Source organism: Pseudomicrostroma glucosiphilum (assembly GCF_003144135.1).
Source record: "Pseudomicrostroma glucosiphilum strain MCA 4718 unplaced genomic scaffold BCV69scaffold_7, whole genome shotgun sequence".
Lineage (NCBI taxonomy): Eukaryota > Fungi > Basidiomycota > Exobasidiomycetes > Microstromatales > Microstromataceae > Microstroma > Microstroma glucosiphilum.
In genome coordinates, this window is record NW_020289919.1 from 790,403 (window position 1) to 812,511 (window position 22,109).

The following is a 22,109-nucleotide window of genomic DNA, read 5'->3' on the forward strand; positions in this document are numbered from 1 at the left end:
CCGACCGGAAGGAGCCCGGCTGAGCGTCGGCTGTCCAGACCTCGCGGCATTCTACATCGGTTGTGGCGCCGGAGAACGTCTGCGAAACATATCCGACGTACGTCGCCGGCCGATTTCGGAACTGTTTGCGAGTTCCTTTGCCCTCCTTGGCGCTGCAATGCTGACAGCTCCGAGCCATTCACTGGTGAAGGCCATCCAAGAAGCTCGCAGCGACAGAGTAATAAGAAGCGAACGGAGTGAGTTGCCAGCTTCACGGCTTACGCGAGTCTCTTGCGATGTAGCTCATCAACTACACGGCTGATCTACTACCGTCGCGTGCGGTGTAGTTCAGGATCGTGTACGACTCGGCAAAGGCGACATTTCCCGATTCCCGATCACGCACGTCGCTCAGCAGCAGCACAGCCCTTTGTACTTTCGGGAAATAAAGCTCGACAGATGCCAGAGGTTGATCGATTTGGCAGTGGCTTTCGGCGGCAGGGAGAGCGCTGCCACTAACCCGTGCTAGTGGTCCCTGTCAGCGTCCCTTTGTTCTCTGTCCTCTCTGTAGAAGAGACAGATGATGGCCAGCAGCTTGGTTCTCTGCTAAGACCTGCATTTCGTATGCCCAACCATCGGACACGTATGGCTTGACCCATACATCAGACACAGGCGGCGAGCCCAGTGGGGGATGCGCAGGTATCTGCAGCAAGACTTCTCGCCGGGTCATCAACGGATCTCAGATCCTCTTCTTGCCGCCTTCGGTATGCGTGCAGGTCCGCCTCTACGGTCCGCGGCTAGAGGATGGGGTCCGAATTTGCACAAGCGAGGCCCTTGCAGTTGTGCGGTCTCTCCCGCAACTCTCCGCCTCGCCAGGCACGCGCAACCGCAATGCATGCAGGCCCAAGAGGAGATGGGTGAGATCCCAGCTCTCTGGACTTTCCGGCCGAGTGGGCTCCAGGCAAGCGAGCAAAGGGGAGCGAGGCTGCAATCTTGCACACCGAAGTTTGTCGCCTCGCAGCGAGAAAATATCTGCCCGGCGGCCCCTTTACTTCGGAACAGCATGATCCTGCATGGTGGCTGTACGCCGCATCGCCACCCCAGCTCAGACTACTTCCCCTCCTTTCCACCGTCGGACAGGTCGAACCGTTGGCGGACGGTCAGTCTCCCGCGGGAAGGAGCTCCGAGGTGCGGCCTCGGTGAGCTGACTTCCCGTGTGTGGAGCAGTTCCGAGCACAAAGGCGGAGGTAGCCATGTTACCTCGTCAGCCGGCTTTGCCACTGCACCATCTCCCCACGGGCCCCTTCTTGCGCTCAACTCTTGGTCCGCCAAAGCATTAGCACTGGGAGAAGGTGCTGAGCTATGCAGACATTCTCCGAAGATACGATTGCATGTCTCGGCGGGCAGTTTACGGGAGGTGTGAAGTTCTACCGCCACGATGGTCCCGTGTGTCGTGATTACAGGCGGATTGCCCGCCAATTCCCCTTACTGGGCGGCAAGCCCTGGGGTTTGCCGCACCCTTTGTTTCAGTGCTACCAGGCTTCCATTCGACCTTCTCAGAAACGCTCGAGCCCCCTCATAAGTGGGGCCTCCAGAGAGGGTACCTTCTGTTTGTCCCCCCTCACTTACCTGGACCCCCGCACGCAGCTATTGTTCTGGACGTTATCTTCCTGTCCTAAGACCTTTCTCATCAACGACCGCATTTACATCCCATAAAGGCTCGTACCCAATCTCTTTGTCCTTGCGATTGCCTTTTCCACTTTGCACGCTCTCCACAATCTCGCCTTTGGCGCCAGCATTGCACAATGGATCCTCGCTTTCTGAGCACGAGCGTGAGCTTCCACGGCGACGCCAGTGCTGAGCGCAGCCTCCGGACTTCATCGTCCAACGACGACTTCTATAGGAACCGACAGACGACAGTCGACCACCTGGCTCATAGCAGCCCAGCAAGCAGCTCCTGCGCAGCATCGGAAGGCTGTCTCCCTCCTCGCAAGCCCCGAGGCAAAGGCAAGGGCACCTCGCACTCTCGAAAGAAGGACGAGCATCACATCCCTCGACCTCGCAACGCCTTTATCCTCTTCCGATGTCATGTCGTAGCCAACAACCTCGTGCCCGAAGAGCTGGAACGAGACCATCGGAACATCTCCCGCATCATCTCGCACATGTGGAACAGTCTTTCCGAGTCGGATCGCGGCATCTGGGCGGCGGAGGCGCAAAAGGAAAAGGAAGCGCACGCGAAACTCTACCCGGACTACAAGTACCAGCCAGTCTACCGCAAACCCGTCTCGGCAAAGCGCAACGTTGTCCGCCCGGAAGGCGTCGAGGAGCAATGCGAGAGGGCGGCCGACTTGATCATGAAGATGTGCGGAGATGGAGGCATCGCTCGCGATGGCGACAAGGGCCCTATCAGTCAATCGCAGAAGAAGAAGGAGCAAGGCAGGCTTCGTGCCCAGGCCAAGGCTGCAGCCCGCAGCGCTCAGAGTGGCCGACCGAGGCCGACCCGTACCGAAAGCTATAGCACCACCTCTGATTTTTCCAGCAGCTACGACGACGGCGACGATTTTGACAGCGAAGCCGAACGCGGAAACAAAGGCAAGGCCTTCACACGTGCTCCAGTCTTCGCATCCGTTGCCGGTGATCTCGCCACCAGCGTCGAACCTCACTTCTTTGTGCAACCGTCTCAGTATGACCAGCAACTGTCAGCGGTGGACCCGTATCAGCGCGAGCCTCTTGGCCCCAGCCTTGCCAATGCTGGCGTTTACGATTTGGCCCACGCTCAGCATGTTGCGCAGCAAGGCGCCCGCGCCGCGTTGTGGGAGAGCCATGTCGGACGGACTGGACAGATCATGGGCAACGCAGAGGGACCTCGCCACCCCAACGCCGAGAACTGGGAGAGTCAAGCAAGATCGGGCTTTCTGAGCGACCAGTACGTCGCGCCGGGTGTGCAGATTGGCGGTCTTGCCCAGCGTCAAGCCAACTCGACCACACGAAAAGCCCCGCCGCCGCCGCTGTTCCATTCCAACTCGACGCCGCTATTGCACGCTGCCTACGCTGAGGCTACAACCTCACGGAACGACTTTCGTTCGGACCTCTGGGACGCAGGTCTCGCCCACAATCTCTCCTCCCTTGGTGCAAGACCAAAGTCAATTGATGTCCCTACTCCTCGTGCTGTCACATTCGCCGCTTCGCAAGGATTTGCTCCTCAACTTGCCAACGACGTCGCCCTCATCAGCCCTCTCAAAGGCGGTTTCCGAAGAAGCAGTGCACAGTGGCAGCATTGGAACTCAGCGGCGACCAATGATCCAACAGATAGCCAGAGCTACTCACATCGACATCATGCGAAACGTCCCAGCTATGCGGGCGTTCCAACACCGATGCAGGCCCGCCCCCCGCCTCTCGCCGAGGTCTACAATGACCCCATTCCGGAGATGGGACATGAAAGCACCAATGGCGAGCGCCATTTCGATCAAGCTGCCGAAGAGGTTGCTTCTTCTTTTCCTATTGATGGCACTAGTGTTCGGGTGCAGGACGCCGATGGACAGACTTTCGATCTAGGACAAGCCAATTGTGGCTACGGTATTACGATCGGTAGCGACGATGGGGTATTCCACTTTACGCCCGACTTCCTTACCAGTGCTCAGCATGACCTCGGCCACGTCGGCTCTCCTACTTCCGCTCTTCAAGTTCCGACATATGAAGGAACAAGTGTAGCTGACACACAAGAAGTCCTGTCAACGCCGTCTCCGATGTCCAGCAATGGTCAGCATCGTGTTCCGGGACTGCACCACAGGCACTCTTCCCATGACCGGCCCTCTTCATCCGGTTCCACTGGTAGTTTGAGCAGCCTGAGCAGCTCTGGGAACACAAGATTCGTGCCAATTACTTCGCCCTCTACAGCTCGGGCTTCTTCATTTGCTCACGATGACATCGCCCGCCAAGTTGGCCAGCGCATTCTCGGTCGATGGTCTCGTGCGTCGGGTCCTCCGGAGCTACAAGGCATGCATTCTACCCTCGACGCAGCCAGCAGCATGAGCGGCCAGTACAATGAAGACTACGATGCCATCGAGACTCTCATCGACGCGGACACTGCCGCAACCAGAAAGGACAGCGTATCTTCTCGCTACCCTCGCTCCATTCCCTTTGGCAGTGCGCCCTCGGTATTGTCCTCGCAGCTAGAGAATCTCTCACCTCGCCGATACGCTACCACGACCAGCACTCCTTCGCCGCAAACGACATGGGACATGTACGGAGGTGACACAGTAGGTCAGCCAGTGTCTATCAGTACTCTCGACGGCGCATTCGTAGCCATGTTGCAACAACAAAGTCCCGTCGCCACAAACGATGGCGGTGTGTCACCAAGTCAGAGTCTGCACTCGTACAATGGTGAAAAGCAGACAGGTCATGTTCAGTTGCAAATGAACCCTGCAGGCAGTGATGGCGTTGGCGAGCTCTTCAGCCCCAGCCTCCTGCGCTCTTCCCCTTTGAACAAGGCATACAGCACCACGCCCGACTACTCTCCTTCCAATCTAGGTGGAAGCACGTTCCAGCAACAGCAACAGACGCAGCTACAACAAGAACAGCAGCAGCAGCAGCAGCAGCAACTCACAATGAGTCCTTCCCACCTCCAGAACTACTCTGGAGTGCAGAACAATGTCCCTATCCAGGGCGTTTATCATAATTATGCACCAATCTACCAGCATTAGGGGTCTCATCCGCTGGCCGGCGACCTGATTCTCCTGGTCTCGCCATGTATTGCCCCACCATTCTCTGCGCCAGATCCCCCAAACATTAGCCTCTTTGTTTCCAGCATCCCACCAATCTTCTTGTCTAATTCATGCTTGCGTCTTCGCATACTCGCTCGAATATACCGCAAACATCACTCTGTTCTCTTGTTGCGTGTGCGAAGAGTGTATGATCTACCATCTGTGTCCTGTGCCTCTGCGAGGCCATTACAGAACAGAGCCATTGCGAGTGCGAGTGCAAATACTCCGTCCAGACACTTTCTCCGATGCGAATGCTGAGTACAGATGGTATTCTTGCGAAAGCTACTGCGATCACATCCTGCCCCACTGGGCCCTCCTTCTCACCTACAGCCATACACCTCGCTAGCCACTTTCTCCCATCCCTCTCCCACCTTCCACAATGCAGCATACCGGCTCTCCATCTCATGCAGTCTGCTCCCCACCAGTACCAGGGAATGCAGCGGTGCTCCAAAGGCCCGGATGGCCCTCTGCTCCGCCCGCGCCGCCCTGCGTCTGTCCAGCTCCGCCTCCGAGGCAAGCTCGTCCGCATCGTCTTCTGCCTCCTCGCGCTGTGCCTCTTCCACCGAGGGTGAAGCAAGGGCGAGAAGCTCGCCGAGGGTACCCGAGACGATGAGCTCGTCATCGGCGCCCATGCGGCAGAGGGCTACTGCTAGTGTGCGGTCTGGAGAGAGGATGAGGGATGGGTCGGGGGAGGTAGAGGCGTAGTGCTGCGAGGCTGAGAGGAGCTGGGTGATGAGTTGTGGAATGAGCATGTACCGCGGTGGTTGGTAGCGCAGCACGCCTCTGTAGAAGATAGCAATACGTTGGGGGTAGTTGTCAGCAGGGAGAATCACCTTCTGGCCAGTCTGGCTTCCCTTTGCGCCGACTCACCTTGCCATATCGTCCTGACTTTGTTCCCTGACTTTGATATCTCCAAGAACGAGTGTGTGATTCCCCCGATTCATGTTCTCCTTGATCCTTTCCAACCAGCTATCCGGTTTCCACTCCTCGGTCCAAAAGGGCACGCTGACCGTCTGTCCAAAATTGTACGCTTGCAGTCCACTCGACCCAATCGCCGTCATGATCGAGGCATTGTGAATAATGCGCACGGGAACCTTGGGAGTAGCTGCGTGGGCGCGGAGAATGAGGTCGGTGTGCGTTGTAGCGGAGAGTGGATCGCCGACGACGAGAAAGGAAACGTTGGAGGTGGATGCGAGGGAGAGGATAGCGTCCGACTCGAGCTCGACTGTCTCACGGTGGGCCATGATGACTGGCTTGCCGTAGAGCTTCTCCTGCAGGATCAGTATACGAGGAGTTCTGAGGCATCAGCAGTCAGGCGCAGACTACTCTCAGACTTCGGCACTTTGTCTCACCAGTCGCTCTTGGTAGTCCTCTACCATCAGAATGGAGGTGTAGGCCTCGAGGTAGACGCGCTCGCTAGACCGCACGGCCTCGAGCGCTCTCAGTGTGATGTCAGTCTCATCACAGAGACCGATTCCGATGACGAAGAGGGTCATGGCGATGGCAGTAGAAGGATGGTCTTACTTTGTAGCCAGTACGAGGCAGGTGCTTTGGTATTCCCTCTACGGCGGCCTTGCGGGAAGGCCTCGTGCCAAAATTCGAGTAAAGCGGAAAGGAGAAGTGTCGATCCGATCGGATCGGAAGCAGAGCAGAGCCATGGAAGCACACACGCGAGGTGCGCCTCCGCTCCGCTCCGCTCTCAAAACACGCGTTGACACTCAACCAACACCATCGTCACCATTACATTCGAGTGATACCCAGACCTTCACGCCCAGGCATGGCACCTCCATCGCAGCCACAGACGGCACCTGAAGCCCTCGTAGGCGTCACATCGTTCCCTCAGCTTACTGTCAGCGAGATCCTCGAGCAACTCTACGAGATTGATCTCCTCTGGGTAACCACCGAAGACATCAACAAGCCCACCTACCACTCTGCCCAGTCCATCTTCCTCAAGTGGATCGAGACGCTCAACCACGTCGGACGTGATGACATTGAGGAGCAGGCAGAGAGGCTGGCGTTGGAGCAGGACCATGGAGAGCTGTACAAGCAGGCCCTCTTCTTCACCCTCTTCTACCAGGAAGTGAGGATCCTCATGAAGGCCGCACAGGTGCACAATTTCACCTCGCAGGACCTGCTTAAGCCTCAGCCCAAGAAGTTCAAGAAGCACATGAGTGCAATGGTGAACTTCCACAGATTCAGGCTGGATAGACTGGAGGATCACGACGTGTATCAGAATGAGGCAGAGGAGTTTACAGACATTAAGAGCGAGCTGGTGGTTGATGTGGATCGATTGAGGGAGGCAATTCGGGCGAAGAAGTGAGTCGGCGTGATGCAAGAGGTAGAGAGAGATATGAGCTTCTCATGCTGATCCATTTGCATCTCACTTTTGCCGCCTGCAAGGGAACAATTGGAGGATGAGGCTCCCCGAGCTCAGGTGATCCGCGAGGAATGCCAGAGGCTGAGTGACGAACTCGTATCCCTCAAGTCTGAACAGACGGAGATCCTCAAGCAAAGAGATGTGCTCAACAGCAAAAAGGCCAACCTCGTCGAGCTGCAGATGGCGCTGCAGACCGAGATTCGTCTTGGGACCGATAAGCTAAGACGCCTGCAGTCCAGGATCGTGACGAGTCCCAAAGAGCTCAAGAATGCATTGACGATGCTGAATGAGGAACTGCGAGAGGGCAAGGCTCATTTCCTCGACACGCAGAGAAAGGCCAAGGACCTGGACGCTCGCGTGGCATTAGCGAGGGAGGTAGAGGAGGTAAGTAAAGCGAGAGCCTGCAGAGTGGTATCAGGGCGCCATTTCTGACCCACTCCCGTATCCCATCTCCGCTCTCGCACGCCAGGATCTCAATGCTTGCCAATCGCTCATGGTCTCACTCGCTGCCGATCAAAACCGTCTTGATCTGATCCACCGTGAAGTGCGCTCTCTGGATGCAGACGACGACGGCCTCTCCTCTGCCTATTCGCAAGTCTCGCAGACGGTATCTGCCAATAGTCGTCAACTGGAGAATGGGCAGAAGCGCTGGGAGAGGATGAGGAAGACGCTGGAGGAGAAGAGGGAGATGTGGAAGAAGAGGGAAGAGGAGTGGACCAAGAGGTGGGAGACTGTCGAGGGTGAGATGAGGAAGAGGAGTGGAGAGGCTGGGAGGAAGCAGGCCGAGGGTCGACAGGTGGAGAGAGAGGTGAGTTGCGACGAAGACGAGTGAGCACCACGCTTGATCTTACTCACCCTTTCACGCCTTCCCTCTTCTAGATCGAAGCGGAGCTGCGCAACTACGACTTTGAGATCAGTCAGATGGTCAAGCATCGCAACGACCTCGTCAGACTGGCAGGTGAGTGCAACTCTGTCTGCAGTCATTGTCTCCTCACAGCATACTGATCCTCGTGCACATACCTTTCGACAGAGACGTACATGGAGAGCATCTCCTCGCACCTGGATCTGGACGGCGAGGGCCTGGTAGTGGACACGAGCCTGTGCGCTGCTTGAAGAAGTACTGCGTCCGCTCTATATACCCTGGCTTTGTGCTCCTCTTCTCTTGTTGTTACCCGCATCCCGCTTCCACTTGTTGTACCACTAGACTGCGAATCACAGCCTTAATCTTCTCCTGCCGTTCCGATGTCGCGTCCGTGTGAGTGGCCGATGGCCCGAGCGCGACGATGTGAAGCGAGACGTTGGCTTGACCGTTGGTTGTTCCCCCCTTTGCACTCTTCTTTCGTAGCGCATATACCCACGTCCCAGTCATAATCTCCCCGTCTTACTTCGGCTGCGGAATGGCTGCCTCTTCGTCCTCCGTAGCCTCCTCCTCCTCCTCCACCAGCACCATTCCCCCTCGTCCTCGCGTCTCCTCCTCCTACCTCATCTCCCCCACCCCCCTCCTCTCACCAACACCTGCAACCCTCTCCTCCTCCATAAGCTCCGCCTCGCGCTCCCTCTCCCTCGCCTCTACCCACGAGTCCTCCCAGCACCCACGTCGCTACGAGCTCGCCTACCCAATCTATCTCCGTGCCGCACGTGCCTTCCTATGGGCCGTGAGGAACTTGACTCCCCAAGGAGAGAGTGGAACGCTAGAAGAAGAGGAAAGGGAGAAGCTGGGGAGGTTGAAGGAGAACCTCAAGCGCCAAGCAGGGAGGGCGCTACAGCGTGCAGAGAGGATTCGGGAAGTCAAGGGTGCAGAATGGGCTAGAAGGTGGGGTGGGATGAGCTCTAGAGGAGGAGGAGGCGGAGGGGGTGGGTGCAAGGACGTCGAGGAGCAGGGGAGGCGACTAGTTGACTCCAGTCGTATTAATGGACTACTCTGCGAGCCGTGGTCCTCCTCCTCCTATTCTTCTTTCTCAAGGACTGGAGCCACCCTCGAGACATTCCCCCTCCCGCTCCTATCAGAGAAGCAGAGACTGACAGGAGCTAAGCTGATCTCTGCGAGTAGAATCTTCACAGAAGAGGAACGGAGAGGATGTTGTCTATGGGATCCAGCACGGCCCTTGAGGGGAGAGGATATTACACAGGATGCAGTGTCCAATTGTGGACTTGTGGCGGCAATGGAGGTCATTGCAGAGCATGACTTCAAGTGGCAGACAAAGGTGAGACAGAGACGACATCAGAGCTGATGTGGGACGATGGGTCTGGCAGAGGTAGCTCACTGTGTTGCTGTCTTCCTTCTGTCCTTTAGCTCCTGCGGCAGCCCCTTCTCGTCGAGAAAGACGAATTAGAGGCGTCAGTGACCGCAGATCACATCTACACGGCACGGTTGCACCTGAATGGATGCCTTCGACTCGTGCACATTGACGACCAGCTACCCTTTTACGAAGCCTCGGATGCTTCTTCTTCTTCTTCAGCTGGATCCTCATCATTCCCAAGCAGACAGCGGCGTCTCATGTGCGCTTCGGTGCGCTCTTCTTCGGCAGCTTCTCCTGACATCGATCCCGCACCTGCGATCATCCTAACTTCACTTGTGGAGAAGGCCTGCCTCTCCGTGCTGAGGACATACGCACCTCCTGGTTCAGTTCCTGCAGAGGATCTGTACCTCCTGACTGGCTGGCTGCCAGAGGTAGTCCACTTGCAAGCACGCGAAGATGACTCAAGCTCCAGCAGCTCAGACCCACAGGCTTCATCTGGAATGGGAGAGAGTCAGGGAAGACATGGACCGCTGTCCTCTTCAATACAGAGAGAGAAGACGTTCCGCCGCGTGTCCCAAGCATGGGTCAAGGGATGGGTGCTGGTATGTGCCGGGACAGGTAGCGGAACGTCCAGTAGGGAGAGTGGAGAAGCTACAGCGACCGGTATCGAACGAGGTCTGGTACCTTCGCACAGCTATGCTGTCCTCGAACTTCAAGATGAGCAGCAGAGCGGCAGCGAGCGATATCTCAAGCTCATGAACCCTTGGAGACCAGCAAACGTGCCGCAACCAGGCGAAGAAGGGAAAAATAGCAGAACGACTCCAGCCCCTCCTTCTTCCTTGCACCTCACCACGTCAGTGTCAACTCTTGGGGGCAAAGACTCGCCCTTTACTCTAAGCTGGGAGCGCTTCCTCCACTCCTTTTCGACTCTCCATCTAGCTTGGAACCCACTGGCTCTCTTCACGTACATGGACGAGGTGCATGGATCGTGGGAGAGGGGGGATGAGGCTACTGCTGATATTGGCACTACAAGCGCAAGTGCAGGCGCAGGCGAAGAAGGAGGGGTTACATTGCAGAGTGAAGAAGGCAGAGAGGGACGTGCGGCCGCTGTGCGTGATACGACGTTCACTCTGCGCGTTACAGGCCCTCCTACTGGCAGCGCTCAAGACCGAGGACATGAGGACAGCGGACTAGACCGCGGCCCCGGCGAAGGAGCTGGCGAAGTCTGGCTACACCTCACCCGTCACAGCAAGGAGACTCGCTCCTCCACTTCTTCTGAAGGACTCGATGGAGAGCCCACTGTCAATAGGCAAGAAGAGAAGAGGTTCATTGCGATTCATATCTACGAGAGTACGGCCGGGGGTTCGGAGGGGTATCAGAGTACTAGAGTGATGCCGCTCGGCGGTGAGAGGGGTAGCAGCGCGGTGAGTGGGGAGCGACTAAGGCGCGGAGAGAGAAGGGGACAAAGAAGTTGATCGATTTGCCTCCCTTTCACCCCCTCGCGCTCATTAGGGAGGCATCTACGTCAACACTTGCCACCACCTGGTGCGCTTCAAGCCCTCCTTCTTCCTCGACTCTCTGCTCCGCTCCGATCAGCCGCTCTCGGCGCAGACGGCTCGCGCCTCAAAGGAGTATCAGATTGTCCTCTCCTTGCATGCACCACTTGAGGAGGAAGGCGAGCATGTCAATTTCACCCTGCGCGCTTGGAGTCGGTATGAAGTGTCATTGGACGAGGTCGAGCAGCAGCCGGGTTGGACAAGCGAGGTGAGTACATGCATTGCAATGCGATGGGTGGATCTGCAAGAGGTCTATATTCTGACCTCGCCCTTTACTTGAACAGCTCCGCGGTTCCTGGACCACGAGCACCTCAGGCGGGCATCTCGACTGCCCTTCCTTCCCCTCAAACCCTCAATACCTCCTGACTCTGCCGCCCAGTAGCCCAGCCACCTCCCTCACCCTCACCCTCTCCGCGACCCCACCTTTGCCCATCCACATTCTCGTGGTGCACTCTCCCCCGCTCACGGCGCATACCTCTCGAGTGGTGCGCGTAGACCGAGCAGAGCAGGCCGACGTTGTGGCGCAGAGCGGCGAGTACACCTATGGCTTTGCGAGAGTCAAGATTCTCCTCCCGCCCACGGCGAGAGATCGAGGAGGACACTACCACGTCGTCTTGAGCACCTACAATCCTGGCGTCGAGGGAGACTTCAAGCTGAGGATCGAGGGAATGGCCCGCGTCATAGTCTCCGAGCGGACCATCAGTACCCTGCCCAACACGCTCGCAGGAGTCGAAGGTGCGCAGGGAGCTCTGCTCTTAAGTCCAATCTCCATGGAAGGAGCAGGCATGTTTGCCAAGAGGGAAAGGGGGCGCTGGGCGCACGCTGATGGTACTGCAGGCGGAGCGCCCAGGTACGCGAGGTACGATAGCAATCCTTCCTGGGTGATCAGGCTAATGGGTAATTCTCAGCAGCAGCCCTTTGCCAGAGCCACTTTTCGCTTGAGGGCAGAAGCGTCGGTGCAAGTCTTGCGGGGCGAGCCGAGCCAGGACCAGGCAGCTTCTCCCCCCGAAGCCCGGTCGCTTCCGCCCATCAACCTGTCCCTCTTCCTGGTCCCTCCGCAATACGTCGAGCAGCCCAGCCTCTTGCTTCGAGACAGTGGAAGAGTTCCTGCACCACTAGCAACTACGGATCGCTACACGGTCTCGCCTGCGGGGGTGGCGCTGCACGATGTGCGTCTGAAGAGGGGAGAGGTGTACCTCGCCGTTGCTAGCTGCTTTGAGAGTGGTGAGGCGGGGCAGGGGGAGTTCACGTTGCTCGGGTGGTGCGCAGAGAGGGCTTGGACGATGGATCGTTTATAGCCAATCGGCGTGTACGTGCAGTGTAGGGAAGGGCGGATCACCTTTGTATAGAGTTCCTGACATTGATGCCTGATCACCACCATTGTATTTCCCAGCTTCTCGTGCTGCGATGTCCAAACTCAATTAGTCCGTTCCCTCAAGTACATCCCTGAGCACATGCACCTGCTGTCCCATGACTTCGCTGAGCTCCTGATCTAGCAGCTCGTGGAAGACGGTTCGCTGTCCTTCCTTGAAGCAGACCCATACGCCTTCCTCGGTTGAGTAGTCGAAGCGCTTCGGTCCGCTGTGAAGTGAAGTAGTAGCAAGACAAACGAGCAAGTGGTAGAGGCGAGTCAGCTCTCTGCCTGTCTCTGACTACAGTGGCCAACCAGCCACGTCCACCTCGCCTCGCCTCGCCTCTCCTCCCCTTATCCTTACCTAGTAGGGCTACTAAGCCAAATCTGTTTATTCGCCGGTTGTTTATTAAGCACATACGTTCCTCTAGGTGGAACCTTCAAAGTCAGCACACCCTGCGAATATTCTACCTCCCACTCTCCCTCTGCTGCTCCTGGAGCAGAAGAATTCTCTACGAGGTCTTCGAGTTGGAGAAAGAGGGATTCGAGAGTGGATTCGGAGAGGGAGTGGTAGGTTTGTGGGGAGAGCTCGGTAGAGGGGGTGTTTTGGTGAGAAGGAGTGGAGGAGAAGGGGCGGATAAGACGTTGAGTGGAGGAAATGGTAGGCAGTCTAATGGCTGATGAAGCTAAGCTGGGGAAGGAGCTGAATGCTTTGCTACCTTGCGGCAGCGTAACAGCAGCAGTAGGCGACCGCAGGACGCGCCTGGACGTGCGAGTAGATAGAGTGCTTGCTGAAGTCGATGCTACTGCCGAGATCGATGCTCGTGTCCGTACCGAAGAGGCCATGCTGGGAACCATTTCCATGAGCGAGAAGAGTCGAGGTGACGTGGTACTGGGGGAGATTGGATACGTGCAATCGCGTGCTTCCTTCTTGCGAAGTGTCACAGACGGAAAGAGCGCCCCGTTCCGCTCCGCTCGTCCCACTCCCTCCGGAGCCGACAGTCAGCGCTGCCCCGACCCGACCCGCTCCTCCAGCCACCAGCCTCCAGCCACCAGCCTCCAGCCACCAGCCTCCAGCCACCAGCAGCCACCCTTGCCCCCTGCTGCGTGACAAACAAACCTCCCTATTGTCCCTTGCTTCCCATCAAACGATCCAAAATAAGCTGCTACCCTTCCCTGTGTGTCCCCAGTTACGGCGACTTGACCCCCTCCCCCCCCCCTTGTCGTGCCGAGTCTCAGGCAAGAAGAGGCGCGTGCTCAAGCCGGTGCGGTGTTACTTCCGGCGGGGGCGTGGCTGAAGGGCAGCGAAGGGGAGCCCTTGCAGAAGCAGCAGCAGCAGCAGCAGCAGACTTCACTCACTCAACTTATTCACTTCGGCCAGACCAGACCAGAGGCTCTACATTTGGGAGGCAAAAGGTGCAGGGGAGGGGGAGGGGGGGGGGGGGGGACAAAGAAAGCCTCGTGGAGTTGCTTGGCACCCTCTTCCTCCGATCGACCTGTCCATGTGTCTGATCTTGCACGCAAGGGGCCTTGGCGGGCAACGACGTACAGTAGTGCAACACCACGCGACAGACAGACACAGACACTTAGTCGCCGCACAGCAGCGGGCAATGGGCAGTGGACAGTGGACAGCAGAAGCCGTTGCATCTAGTGACTCAACGGCGACAAGATCAACGGCGAGCGGGGCGTAGTCTTGATTGCATCGGCCGGCAAGACGAGGTGGGTGGGTGAGTGAGTGGGCACGCTCCTCCTTACTTTGCTCCCCTCTGCCGAGGGGCAAGAGGGGGTTTGTGATGATCAGAGATTGTTTCTGCTGGCTGAAGTGAGCGAGTGAGAGAGGGGTGTAATGGGTGTCAAGTGGTACATAATAGTGGGTGGGAAGCCCACCAAAGCACTTTAGTGAACTCCCCTCCTCATCGTTATCCCCCTCCTCCTCCCAACCCATCTTCCTACCCTCCGTCCCCCCTTACTCTCGCTCCAGTATGCGCTCCTTCTCCTTCTCCCTCCTATCCCTCACCTGCCTCGTCCTGATCCAGCTGCTGTGCAGTCCCTTCCCTCAAGTACAAGGCAAAGTCGTCCTTCCCCCTGCACCATCACCATCACACACAAACGACAGCTCAGTTCCTCTTGCAACCGTCGCTCCTTCGCAAGCATTTGTAGAGAAGAGACGTCGTAAAGAGGCTAGAAAGGAAGCAAAGAGATACGCAGCCTCAGTCGCGGCTGGTCGAGTTGCTCGTGCTCCTATCGCTGCTGCTGTTCCTGAGCTTGCTGCTCCTGTCGCCGGTCGACGTAGAGCGCAACCTCTCGGGAAGAGGGACAGCAATCCTGACATTATCAAGGCGCGCGATGGGCTGGCTCCATTGCAGCACTTATCTCGCCAGCAGCAGCAGCAACAGAAGAAGAAGAGGGCATGCACTACGAGTGAAAAGAAGAAGAAGAGGGCATTGAAGAAGGAGAAGAGAGCGGTCAAGGCCAAGGCCAAGGGCAAGAGGGCTGCTGCGGCCGAGGAGTCTGAAGAGAGGAGGTACGCTCCGTGAGTCACCTCACCTAGAAGCCGGGATGCGTAGACGGAACGAGAATCAATCAGTTCCTGACGACGACCGTACGTCTCCTTTCCCTCCTGCCCTCTTGCTCTCATAGCGACCCCGCCGACCACCCTCTGAATTGAAGCCGCTCTCCCATATACTGGCAGGTCCAGCTTCTCCTCCCATTTTCGCACTGCTGCTACATTACATTACCTCATATCACATCAGAGAAATCTTTTCTGGTCCATTCAGCTCGCTGGTCGAGCCCTCGAGAGCTGCGAGAGGAGATACAAAGATAGATCTCTCCATGGCCGGTTTGAGGGGAGAGTTCGTCCGGAACGACTCTCCTCCTCCTCCTCCTCCCTCGAAGCATGCGCATCAGAAGACATGTCCATATTCCCAGATCCTAGCTAGCAGACTCATTTCCTCCTCCCTTTTTTTGCAATTTTCTCACTCCATTCATGTAGCACACACAACAGCTCATCACATCGATGACATCCGAGAAAGAATCTCTTTCTCACGCTCCCTCGCTCCTCACTCCCCTTGTGTGTGTACGCCTCTGTGTGCATGTGTATATGACGAGACGTTGTATGCGAAGAAGAGAAGGACAAGGAGCAAGGGTCACGAGCTAAAAGAAGGAGCGAAGAGGAGAAGAAAAGACGAAAGTGTGTGTGGGAGGACAAAGCAGGTAAGACGAATTGAGAGGACGAAAAGTCGATGTAAGCACGGCCAAAGAAGGCGAGAGAGAAGGAGTGGGAAGAGAATCGGAGGTATCGGGCCCAGCAAAGTGCTCAAAGGTGGTGGTAGCAGGCCACGCCAGCTCCTCACTTTACATCTCCATGCTACTCATCCTCTCACCCGCTCCGCCCAAGCTCCTCACCTGCATCCTTCCTCCAGCGGCAGCAGCAGCTCCAGCAGCTCCATTCTGAGGTCCAAAGAGGCTGATGGGCTTGGCTTTCGTGTGGTGCTTCTTCTTTGCTAAGTTCAGCTTCGAGGTGCAGGGGGAGAGCATATTGTCTGTTGGCGAGTGGAAGTTGGAGGCAGAGGCGGCGCGTACGGCTAGAGGTGCTGTTGCCTGTTGGACCAGAGTGAGATAGAGAAGAGCGATGGAGATCGGATCAATAAGGGTGCTTGAGCACAGTCGGCACGGCCATTTGGTGGGCAGCTAGCTCATGAGACTCACCCTCCTGTGTCCCTCCTCTTCGCTCATACTGCAGACCAGACCATCTCCAGCCCTCCTCTTGAGTACAATCAAGCTCCTCACAGCTCCTACCGCCAGCACCTCTCCCTCTGCGTGTCCTCCAACAATCTGGTCCACCAGTAGACTACCCGCAGGCAGCGTCTCTGGTGTGCTCAGCAGTCGGTGCGTGATAGAGCGGCCGGCGGCGCTACCGTGGAAGGAAGACTGGAGCTTGTTCAAGCCAGAGTGGCCTACCAGGACTTCACCTCTGGGTGAGGAGTAGAGGACGTCGGGTGCGAAGCAGCGGAGCGTTTGTTCGGATGGGGTGGAGGAGGTAGGGGAGTAGATCTGTGAGAGGGAGGGAGAGTATTGGTGAGAATGGTCCAGAGGGCAGGTAGAGCGATGTCGTACCCTCCCCTCCCTGATCACTGACTCACCTCGACGAGACAAGCGAGCAAAACTCGCTCCTCTTCATTAGCTACCTCGCGCTCGGGTAGTAGCATGGAAGACTCGGGGCTCATTCCAGCAGCATTGAGCTTGACTTTGGACGAAGAAGGGAACATTGTACGGGGAGTTGCAATGGGGATGATTGAGTGTAGTGAGTTGAGGAAGAGACTGAAGGAGATCGCTGTTGTTGCTCAATGCTTTGCGAAGGGTGAGATGGTATATTGCGAATAGTATTGCTTGTGCTTGTGCTGGTGCTGGTGCTGAGAGTGGGTTGATGCAAAGTCTAGCGCGTATGCTTGTGTCTGACTCTACTAAATGTCTGTCTAGCGTGCCTTCTAGTCTCAGGGATGGCTTTAACTCGAGTCTTACTAAGCAACAAAGTTGTGATTAGTACAAAGATGTAGCAGACAGAGAGAGAGGAAGAGAGTGCTCCCTCCTTGAAGCCTGGCACTCCAATCCAATCCTCGGCAAAGGCGAGGGCGAGTCCAACACTTCAGTCGGAGTTTCGGCGTCTACGTCTCACGTCTACGTCTGAAGCCACGCGGGGAGGAAGTGAACATCTACTCGCGCACTGCACCCACTCATGCACCTACGCAGGCGCGCGTGTGCGTGTGCGTGTGCGTGTGAGCCCAGCCAACCCGACTCGCATCACGGGCTCGTCATCGTCCATCGTCAATCGTCATTGGCGCGATAGAGCCAGAGACTGACTGGGTCCAGAGCTTCAAGCTGGTGAATTTGAACTGATTGATGGACGGACGGACAGACGGAATGCAGGTCCTTTCGAAATTCGACTAGAGTAGCAGGCCTGGCACGGCGTGTGAGCTTGACGAAGAGCGTGGATAGACAAAGTCACACAGACGGTCACACAGACGCCCACGCAATGGGAATAGCAAGACTAGATGGATACGAGCAACTTGGTACTGCAAAAGACACAGAGTGGGAGGGGGGGATAGATGCAACAAAGGCACAAGATATACCGGGACATGTGGGAAGGAGGGTGTAGGTGGGGGGAAATCAACGGGGGGGAGGGGGGGGAGTAAGGGTGGGAAAGCAAAAGGCAGGGACTATTGGGAGAGAAAGCAGATGACTCCTAGGCGTCGCTTCTTCTCGCAACGCACTACTCCTCCGCCCCACCTTTGGGGTACTAAGCAAGAGCAAATACGCAAGCCCAACGTCAACGCATGCAGGTGCGCAATGCGGGTGTGCGTTGGCTTTTCTATCATTCATCGTTCAAAGACGTCAAGTCCTATAGCGAGCCCAGTCCATTTGCGAGGGAGATCGCAGGACTGCGTTATTCGCTTTAGAGGAGCTCTTCACCAGGCGGGCAGTACATGTCCGTCTGGATCTTGTTCTTCTCATTGAAGCTGGTGCCCTTGTCGGTAGCATCCAGTCCATGCTCCCTTGCGCGGGCAACGGCCTCGCCAGAGAGACCAAAGCGGTCCTGGGGGTACCACAGGGTCCTCTGAGAGTCCCTCATGGCCGGGTGTACAAAGTGCTGAGCACTCGAATCCTCGTCCTCGCCACTGGAAGCAGAGTTGACCTTGGCCATGTTGGTAGAACCAGTGTATTGACCACCGTCCTGAGCACCAGTCTGCTGGCCGTTCTGGAAGGGCTTCATCTGGTACGAGCCAGACTCTTCGTATCCAGGCTGCACGTTCTGGCGGTTCTGGCCATTGGGGCCCAGGGCATTGGCAGCAAGCAGACGCTGCTTCTCGCCGGACGAGGACTGGCGGTGGCCATTGACAGTCTCGCCATCGAAGTTGCTCGAGTTGCCAGTGGCAGGTGCGACCAGGCTGAGAGGCAAGGCAGTAGTCAGGTCTCCAACCGAGTCAAAGAGGATGATCTGGAAGCCGACCGTGATAACCATGAGGATGACCATGAACACTCCTTCGGGGATGGCAGTCTGACTTGTGGTGCCATTGGCATTTGTAGCCTGGGCCGTGAAGAAGAGGACGGTGAGGATCAACTGAGACACGTAGAGACCGTAAAGCGAGGCTCGGACTGCCTTGACAAAGAACAGACCAGAAGTCTCGTTCTCGGGCTTCATGTCCCAGACGTAAGTTGCCAGATACTTGTAGAGGACCCAGAAGAAAATGAAGGCCACAAAGGCAAATCCATTGATCAGCGGAGCAAGGACGGCGTAACCAAAGGTGATGATGGTGGTCAAGGTCGTAGAGGCGAAGAGCGTACCCCAAGCAGGCGAGGTCAGGTCATTGTTGATGTGCCACACCTTGCGAGGAGTGCTGCCAAGGAACATCGTCTTGATGTAGTAGATGACCAGCTTGGCAATTTGCAGGAGACCACCAGCAGTACCTGACAGGGCCTGCAAGATGATGTACGAAATGTAGAAGGTGTTGGCCTTGGGAATGTATAGCGAGATCAGTGCGGGAAGGCCAGTAGGGTTCTCAAGGATAGGAACGATCATCGAGATACCTCCAGAAACACCAGAGATGATGGTGAAGAGGAGGAAATTGTCGATCAAGTTGAACCAAGTCATGCGGTCCATCAGCGACAGCTCAATGTCGGTAGTGGTAGGCAGACCAGATTGACGAGCAAAGATTCGCAGGATGATCGGCAAAAGCATGTTGAGCACAGCGAGCAATACTGTGGGCAGGAAACCCTGAATGATACCGGTGACCGCAGTCGGGATAGTGCAGATCCAGGCCAACCAAGAGACTTCGGTACAGAGACCACTCAAGTTCGACACAATGGCGGTGAAGGCGATCAGAGGCAGCCAGACGAGGATGAAAACAATCGTCAGAGCCCAGAAGAGCGCTGTGCGGATCTTTTGAGCGTAAGGGTTCATGCTCAGATTGCTCCAGACGACGGCGTTTGGGTGGGCCTCGATGTATCGTCGGGACATCTTGTAAGGCTCGTGGTGGGGTACCATGCCCATTGCCATGTGGCATCCGACCTGGGTCTTGAAGAGGAGGAAGGCGGCGTTGGCTGGCTTGTAGTCCTTTTCTTCGCCACGGCGGGCATTAATCTCCTGGGTCAGTCGCTCAATCTCGGAGCGCAGGTGAGTAACAGCATCGACCTTCTTGCCGCCAAAGAAGCCAAGCTTGGCTCCGGCCTTCATCGTGGGCCTCTCCTTCTTGGTCAGGTATCGGTCCACTGGGTCATCTGCCTCAACGCCTCCCTCTGCCACCTTGTTCTTCTTGACCTTTTTGTAGGCAGTGGCGATGATCTTCGATTCGACCGACTCGAGCTTGTTGAGGAGCTTCTGTCGCTCGTCGTAGACGTCCGGGAGGTCCTTGAGGTCCCTGTTGAGCCAGACTCGCTCCACTCCACCAGGCAGGTGGCTGTACAGACCGCGCAGCTTCTGCTCGCCGAGGTACTCATTGGGCACTCCAGTAACCAAGAGGGTACGGGCCTGAGGGTGGTTTGCGTGGTGTGGGCTGACGAGGAAGTCCTGACGCAGCTTGATGAAGTTGAGCATCCACTTGCGGATGACGAAGCAGATCCACCCAGTGACAATGTATTGTACGATGAGCGGGGCGACGTACTTCCTAGACTGAATTGCATTTCCCTGAGCAAGCTGCCCAAAGGTGAGCAGGTTGAAGCCAGATTCGCCGCCGGGTGTGTTTACGGCGTAGATTGGGAGCAGAAGCACCCAAGTGAAGATGAAGATGGGGCCGAGGATCCAGATCATCATCTCCAGGTAGCTGACGAACATGTAAGCATCGAGGCCGTTGGAATCGATGATCGCCTTTGTGGGGCGTTTGAAGAAGGGCACTATCCAGCTGAAGAGTCCATCTGGCAGGGCATCGACTCGCTCCTCCTTGGGACCGAGGAAGGACTTGGGGCGATAGATCTGGAGGGAGAGCGAGCGAGCGAGGGGGAGAGAGCAAAGGGGAGCGAATGAGGGAAGAACGAGAGGACTGTAGTCAGTACCAGAGAGCATGGCTTGTCTGCGATCCGTTGCCGGCCCCTCGCCCCTTTCTTTCCTTTACTATGTAACCACTCTGACGTAATGACCGCCTAGCCAAGCTCAATGACCTCTCACGCCTGATGGCTCGCTCGCGCTACTCACTCTAGGGAACCTTGGCCTGATGAGCATAAACACACCGATTTCAGCAGCAGCGATACCGGCATTGATGGCCAAGGAGAGTAGTACGGTGGTTACCGAACCACTCTGAGTTGGATTACTTCCTCCAGTGGAAGCCATGATGGGTGTGGCTTGTCGAGCGAGGGTGGCAGGGGTTACTCTTTGTGTGTCTTGATGGAGTGGAGTGGTGGGCGCCTACCCGTAGAAGATGATGAGGGGGTCGTAGGTTGCTCCTTTGCGGTTTAGAGATAGGGAGAATGCAAAGGAGAATTTCGCACCTCGCCTTGGGATGGGGATGAGCGAGTTAAAGGGGGAAGGCAGAGACACACGCGCAGGAGAGCGGAAGAGGAGTAGTGTCACTCTGCAGAGACGCACCCAACCTTGTCCTGGCGGCGGGAAGAGGAAAGAGCAGCGGGGTGACAGACAGTGTGCGGTGAGGTGGGAAGCGTGCGTGCGGGTGCGAGTTAGGCCGGCATCTGCTCCTCCTCTCTACTACTCTTTTTGCGAGGGAAAAAAGAAGGTCTTGTGTTGATTTGCTGCTCCTCGTCGCACGCTGACGTCGTTGGGAGGGAGGAGGGAGGAGCTGACTGACTGATCGACTGACTGGGTACGCGCCTGCCTGCCTGCCTGCCTTGCGGGGTCTGATCTGGTCTGGACCTCTGCATCGACTCCGACGGCTTGCACGTCGGCTTGACGCCCTTGGCAACCAAGACGTGGATCGGGCCAACGGCGGCGAAAGTGCCCGCACACCTCGCACCTCGCTTGGAAAGCCAAAACGGGGTGGGGGGGAGCAAGAGTAAGAGACATCGATCTTCAACGTAGGACCCCAGCACAGCCACAACGATGACTTTTTTCCAAGATCTTGAGCCTTTGCCGAGCGTCATCGCAACACGCAAAGGGGAGGAGGCCAAGGAGATTCGATCCAGTCAGCGGCACCAGCGGCAGCGAGCGGCATCAGCGGCAACGGTAGTGATGGTCAGCATGATCGTCAGCCAAGCATGCTTTGCTTTCCGTACAGGGAACACGCTGACCAAGCCGACGGATACGCGACCAGACGATGTTCTCTTTTTTGTCGCGGTACACTGCACGCACAATCATACGCAGCGACGTCTGCGCTATGCTCTCACTGCAGCAGAATCCGTGGCGCCCTCTCTCTTTCCCCGCTGCTGTCTCTCCCTCTGCAGCAACTTGCAGCACCGAGGACCGCACCGCAAATGCGCAGATCAAGCATACACACAGAGAGAGAGACTTTTCTTCTATATTTGGCTCAGACTCAATGTGAATGTCTCCCTCGCGTGAGAGCGAGCGAGGCGTTTCCCTGGGCGCATCTTTGTGAGAGCGCTAGGCTGCACTGCACTGCTCATTCCCGCGTCGGGCGGGGAGACAAAAAAAGGGTCGGTCCCCCCTCCAGGTTCGCGCCGCGCCGCGCGTGTGAGGCTAGGCCAGGCTAGACCACACTCGGAGCATTCGATTCCCTGCTACGTACGAGAGGAATTAGAGAGCTCTTGTTTGGAATGTTAGGCGAAGAAGAAGGAGAAGAGAGCTCTATACAACTGACTTGAGTGCAAATGCTTGCTGGTGTGCTTGGGGATGAGTTCAGCTATGCAGATTCTGGCTGGCAGCGGGCGACGGAGGTGTAGATCCAA

General features: G+C 56.8%; 9 protein-coding genes across 9 annotated transcripts; 5 read left to right on the forward strand and 4 right to left on the reverse strand.

Annotated features, from left to right (window-relative positions):
* Window positions 1–368: 368 nt before the first annotated feature.
* On the forward strand, window positions 369–1,590 carry BCV69DRAFT_200388 (hypothetical protein). The gene has a single exon (XM_025489676.1). It carries the CDS (start codon window positions 668–670, stop codon window positions 1,397–1,399), a length of 732 nt encoding a protein of 243 aa, XP_025347981.1. The 5' UTR covers window positions 369–667; the 3' UTR covers window positions 1,400–1,590.
* On the forward strand, window positions 1,421–4,741 carry BCV69DRAFT_200428 (hypothetical protein). The gene has a single exon (XM_025489677.1). The coding sequence runs from the start codon at window positions 1,782–1,784 to the stop codon at window positions 4,677–4,679; it is 2,898 nt and encodes a 965-aa protein (XP_025347982.1). The 5' UTR covers window positions 1,421–1,781; the 3' UTR covers window positions 4,680–4,741.
* A 318-nt stretch (window positions 4,742–5,059) lies between these two features.
* Window positions 5,060–6,235, reverse strand: BCV69DRAFT_287544 (putative DPH5-diphthamide methyltransferase; the record flags this gene model as incomplete). Its single annotated transcript, XM_025493574.1, has 3 exons — window positions 5,060–5,522; window positions 5,610–6,010; window positions 6,092–6,235. The coding sequence occupies 3 exons, from the start codon at window positions 6,233–6,235 to the stop codon at window positions 5,060–5,062; spliced, it is 1,008 nt and encodes a 335-aa protein (XP_025347983.1).
* A 281-nt stretch (window positions 6,236–6,516) lies between these two features.
* On the forward strand, window positions 6,517–7,548 carry BCV69DRAFT_249032 (hypothetical protein; the record flags this gene model as incomplete). The annotated part of the gene is made up of 2 exons (XM_025490322.1): window positions 6,517–7,055; window positions 7,140–7,548. The coding sequence occupies 2 exons, from the start codon at window positions 6,517–6,519 to the stop codon at window positions 7,546–7,548; spliced, it is 948 nt and encodes a 315-aa protein (XP_025347984.1).
* Window positions 7,549–8,459: 911 nt separating this feature from the next.
* On the forward strand, window positions 8,460–12,210 carry BCV69DRAFT_312764 (hypothetical protein; the record flags this gene model as incomplete). The annotated part of the gene is made up of 4 exons (XM_025494968.1): window positions 8,460–9,320; window positions 9,410–10,780; window positions 10,869–11,120; window positions 11,197–12,210. Exons 1-4 carry the CDS (start codon window positions 8,514–8,516, stop codon window positions 12,208–12,210), a joined length of 3,444 nt encoding a protein of 1,147 aa, XP_025347985.1. The 5' UTR covers window positions 8,460–8,513.
* A 61-nt stretch (window positions 12,211–12,271) lies between these two features.
* On the reverse strand, window positions 12,272–13,548 carry BCV69DRAFT_200474 (Frataxin). The gene is made up of 2 exons (XM_025489678.1): window positions 12,628–13,548; window positions 12,272–12,493 (listed from the first exon to the last, which is right to left on the reverse strand). Exons 1-2 carry the CDS (start codon window positions 13,125–13,127, stop codon window positions 12,334–12,336), a joined length of 660 nt encoding a protein of 219 aa, XP_025347986.1. The 5' UTR covers window positions 13,128–13,548; the 3' UTR covers window positions 12,272–12,333.
* A 697-nt stretch (window positions 13,549–14,245) lies between these two features.
* On the forward strand, window positions 14,246–14,931 carry BCV69DRAFT_299299 (hypothetical protein; the record flags this gene model as incomplete). The annotated part of the gene is made up of 2 exons (XM_025494314.1): window positions 14,246–14,796; window positions 14,904–14,931. The coding sequence occupies 2 exons, from the start codon at window positions 14,246–14,248 to the stop codon at window positions 14,929–14,931; spliced, it is 579 nt and encodes a 192-aa protein (XP_025347987.1).
* Window positions 14,932–15,225: 294 nt separating this feature from the next.
* BCV69DRAFT_283041 (hypothetical protein) lies at window positions 15,226–16,882 on the reverse strand. Its single transcript, XM_025492564.1, has 3 exons — window positions 16,406–16,882; window positions 15,972–16,316; window positions 15,226–15,863 (listed from the first exon to the last, which is right to left on the reverse strand). Exons 1-3 carry the CDS (start codon window positions 16,529–16,531, stop codon window positions 15,618–15,620), a joined length of 717 nt encoding a protein of 238 aa, XP_025347988.1. The 5' UTR covers window positions 16,532–16,882; the 3' UTR covers window positions 15,226–15,617.
* A 421-nt stretch (window positions 16,883–17,303) lies between these two features.
* On the reverse strand, window positions 17,304–20,904 carry BCV69DRAFT_293945 (DUF221-domain-containing protein). Its single transcript, XM_025493852.1, has 2 exons — window positions 20,449–20,904; window positions 17,304–20,229 (listed from the first exon to the last, which is right to left on the reverse strand). Exons 1-2 carry the CDS (start codon window positions 20,581–20,583, stop codon window positions 17,716–17,718), a joined length of 2,649 nt encoding a protein of 882 aa, XP_025347989.1. The 5' UTR covers window positions 20,584–20,904; the 3' UTR covers window positions 17,304–17,715.
* Between the last annotated feature and the right edge of the window lie 1,205 nt (window positions 20,905–22,109).

Excerpts from the sequence above, each read along its gene's own strand:
- BCV69DRAFT_283041 (XM_025492564.1), bottom strand. The coding sequence starts at position 16,531 with ATGTTCCCTTCTTCGTCCAAAGTCAAGCTCAATGCTGCTGGAATGAGC. Across the intron at positions 16,317-16,405 it reads TGCTCGCTTGTCTCGTCGAG|ATCTACTCCCCTACCTCCTC; the intron begins GTGAGTCAGTGA and ends TCCCTCTCACAG. Across the intron at positions 15,864-15,971 it reads AAGAGGAGGGACACAGGAGG|GCAACAGCACCTCTAGCCGT; the intron begins GTGAGTCTCATG and ends CTGGTCCAACAG.
- BCV69DRAFT_200388 (XM_025489676.1), top strand. The coding sequence starts at position 668 with ATGCGCAGGTATCTGCAGCAAGACTTCTCGCCGGGTCATCAACGGATC.
- BCV69DRAFT_200428 (XM_025489677.1), top strand. The coding sequence starts at position 1,782 with ATGGATCCTCGCTTTCTGAGCACGAGCGTGAGCTTCCACGGCGACGCC.
- BCV69DRAFT_293945 (XM_025493852.1), bottom strand. The coding sequence starts at position 20,583 with ATGGCTTCCACTGGAGGAAGTAATCCAACTCAGAGTGGTTCGGTAACC. Across the intron at positions 20,230-20,448 it reads TCAGGCCAAGGTTCCCTAGA|ATCTATCGCCCCAAGTCCTT; the intron begins GTGAGTAGCGCG and ends CTCTCCCTCCAG.
- BCV69DRAFT_200474 (XM_025489678.1), bottom strand. The coding sequence starts at position 13,127 with ATGGAAATGGTTCCCAGCATGGCCTCTTCGGTACGGACACGAGCATCG. Across the intron at positions 12,494-12,627 it reads TGGCTTAGTAGCCCTACTAG|CGGACCGAAGCGCTTCGACT; the intron begins GTAAGGATAAGG and ends TTCACTTCACAG.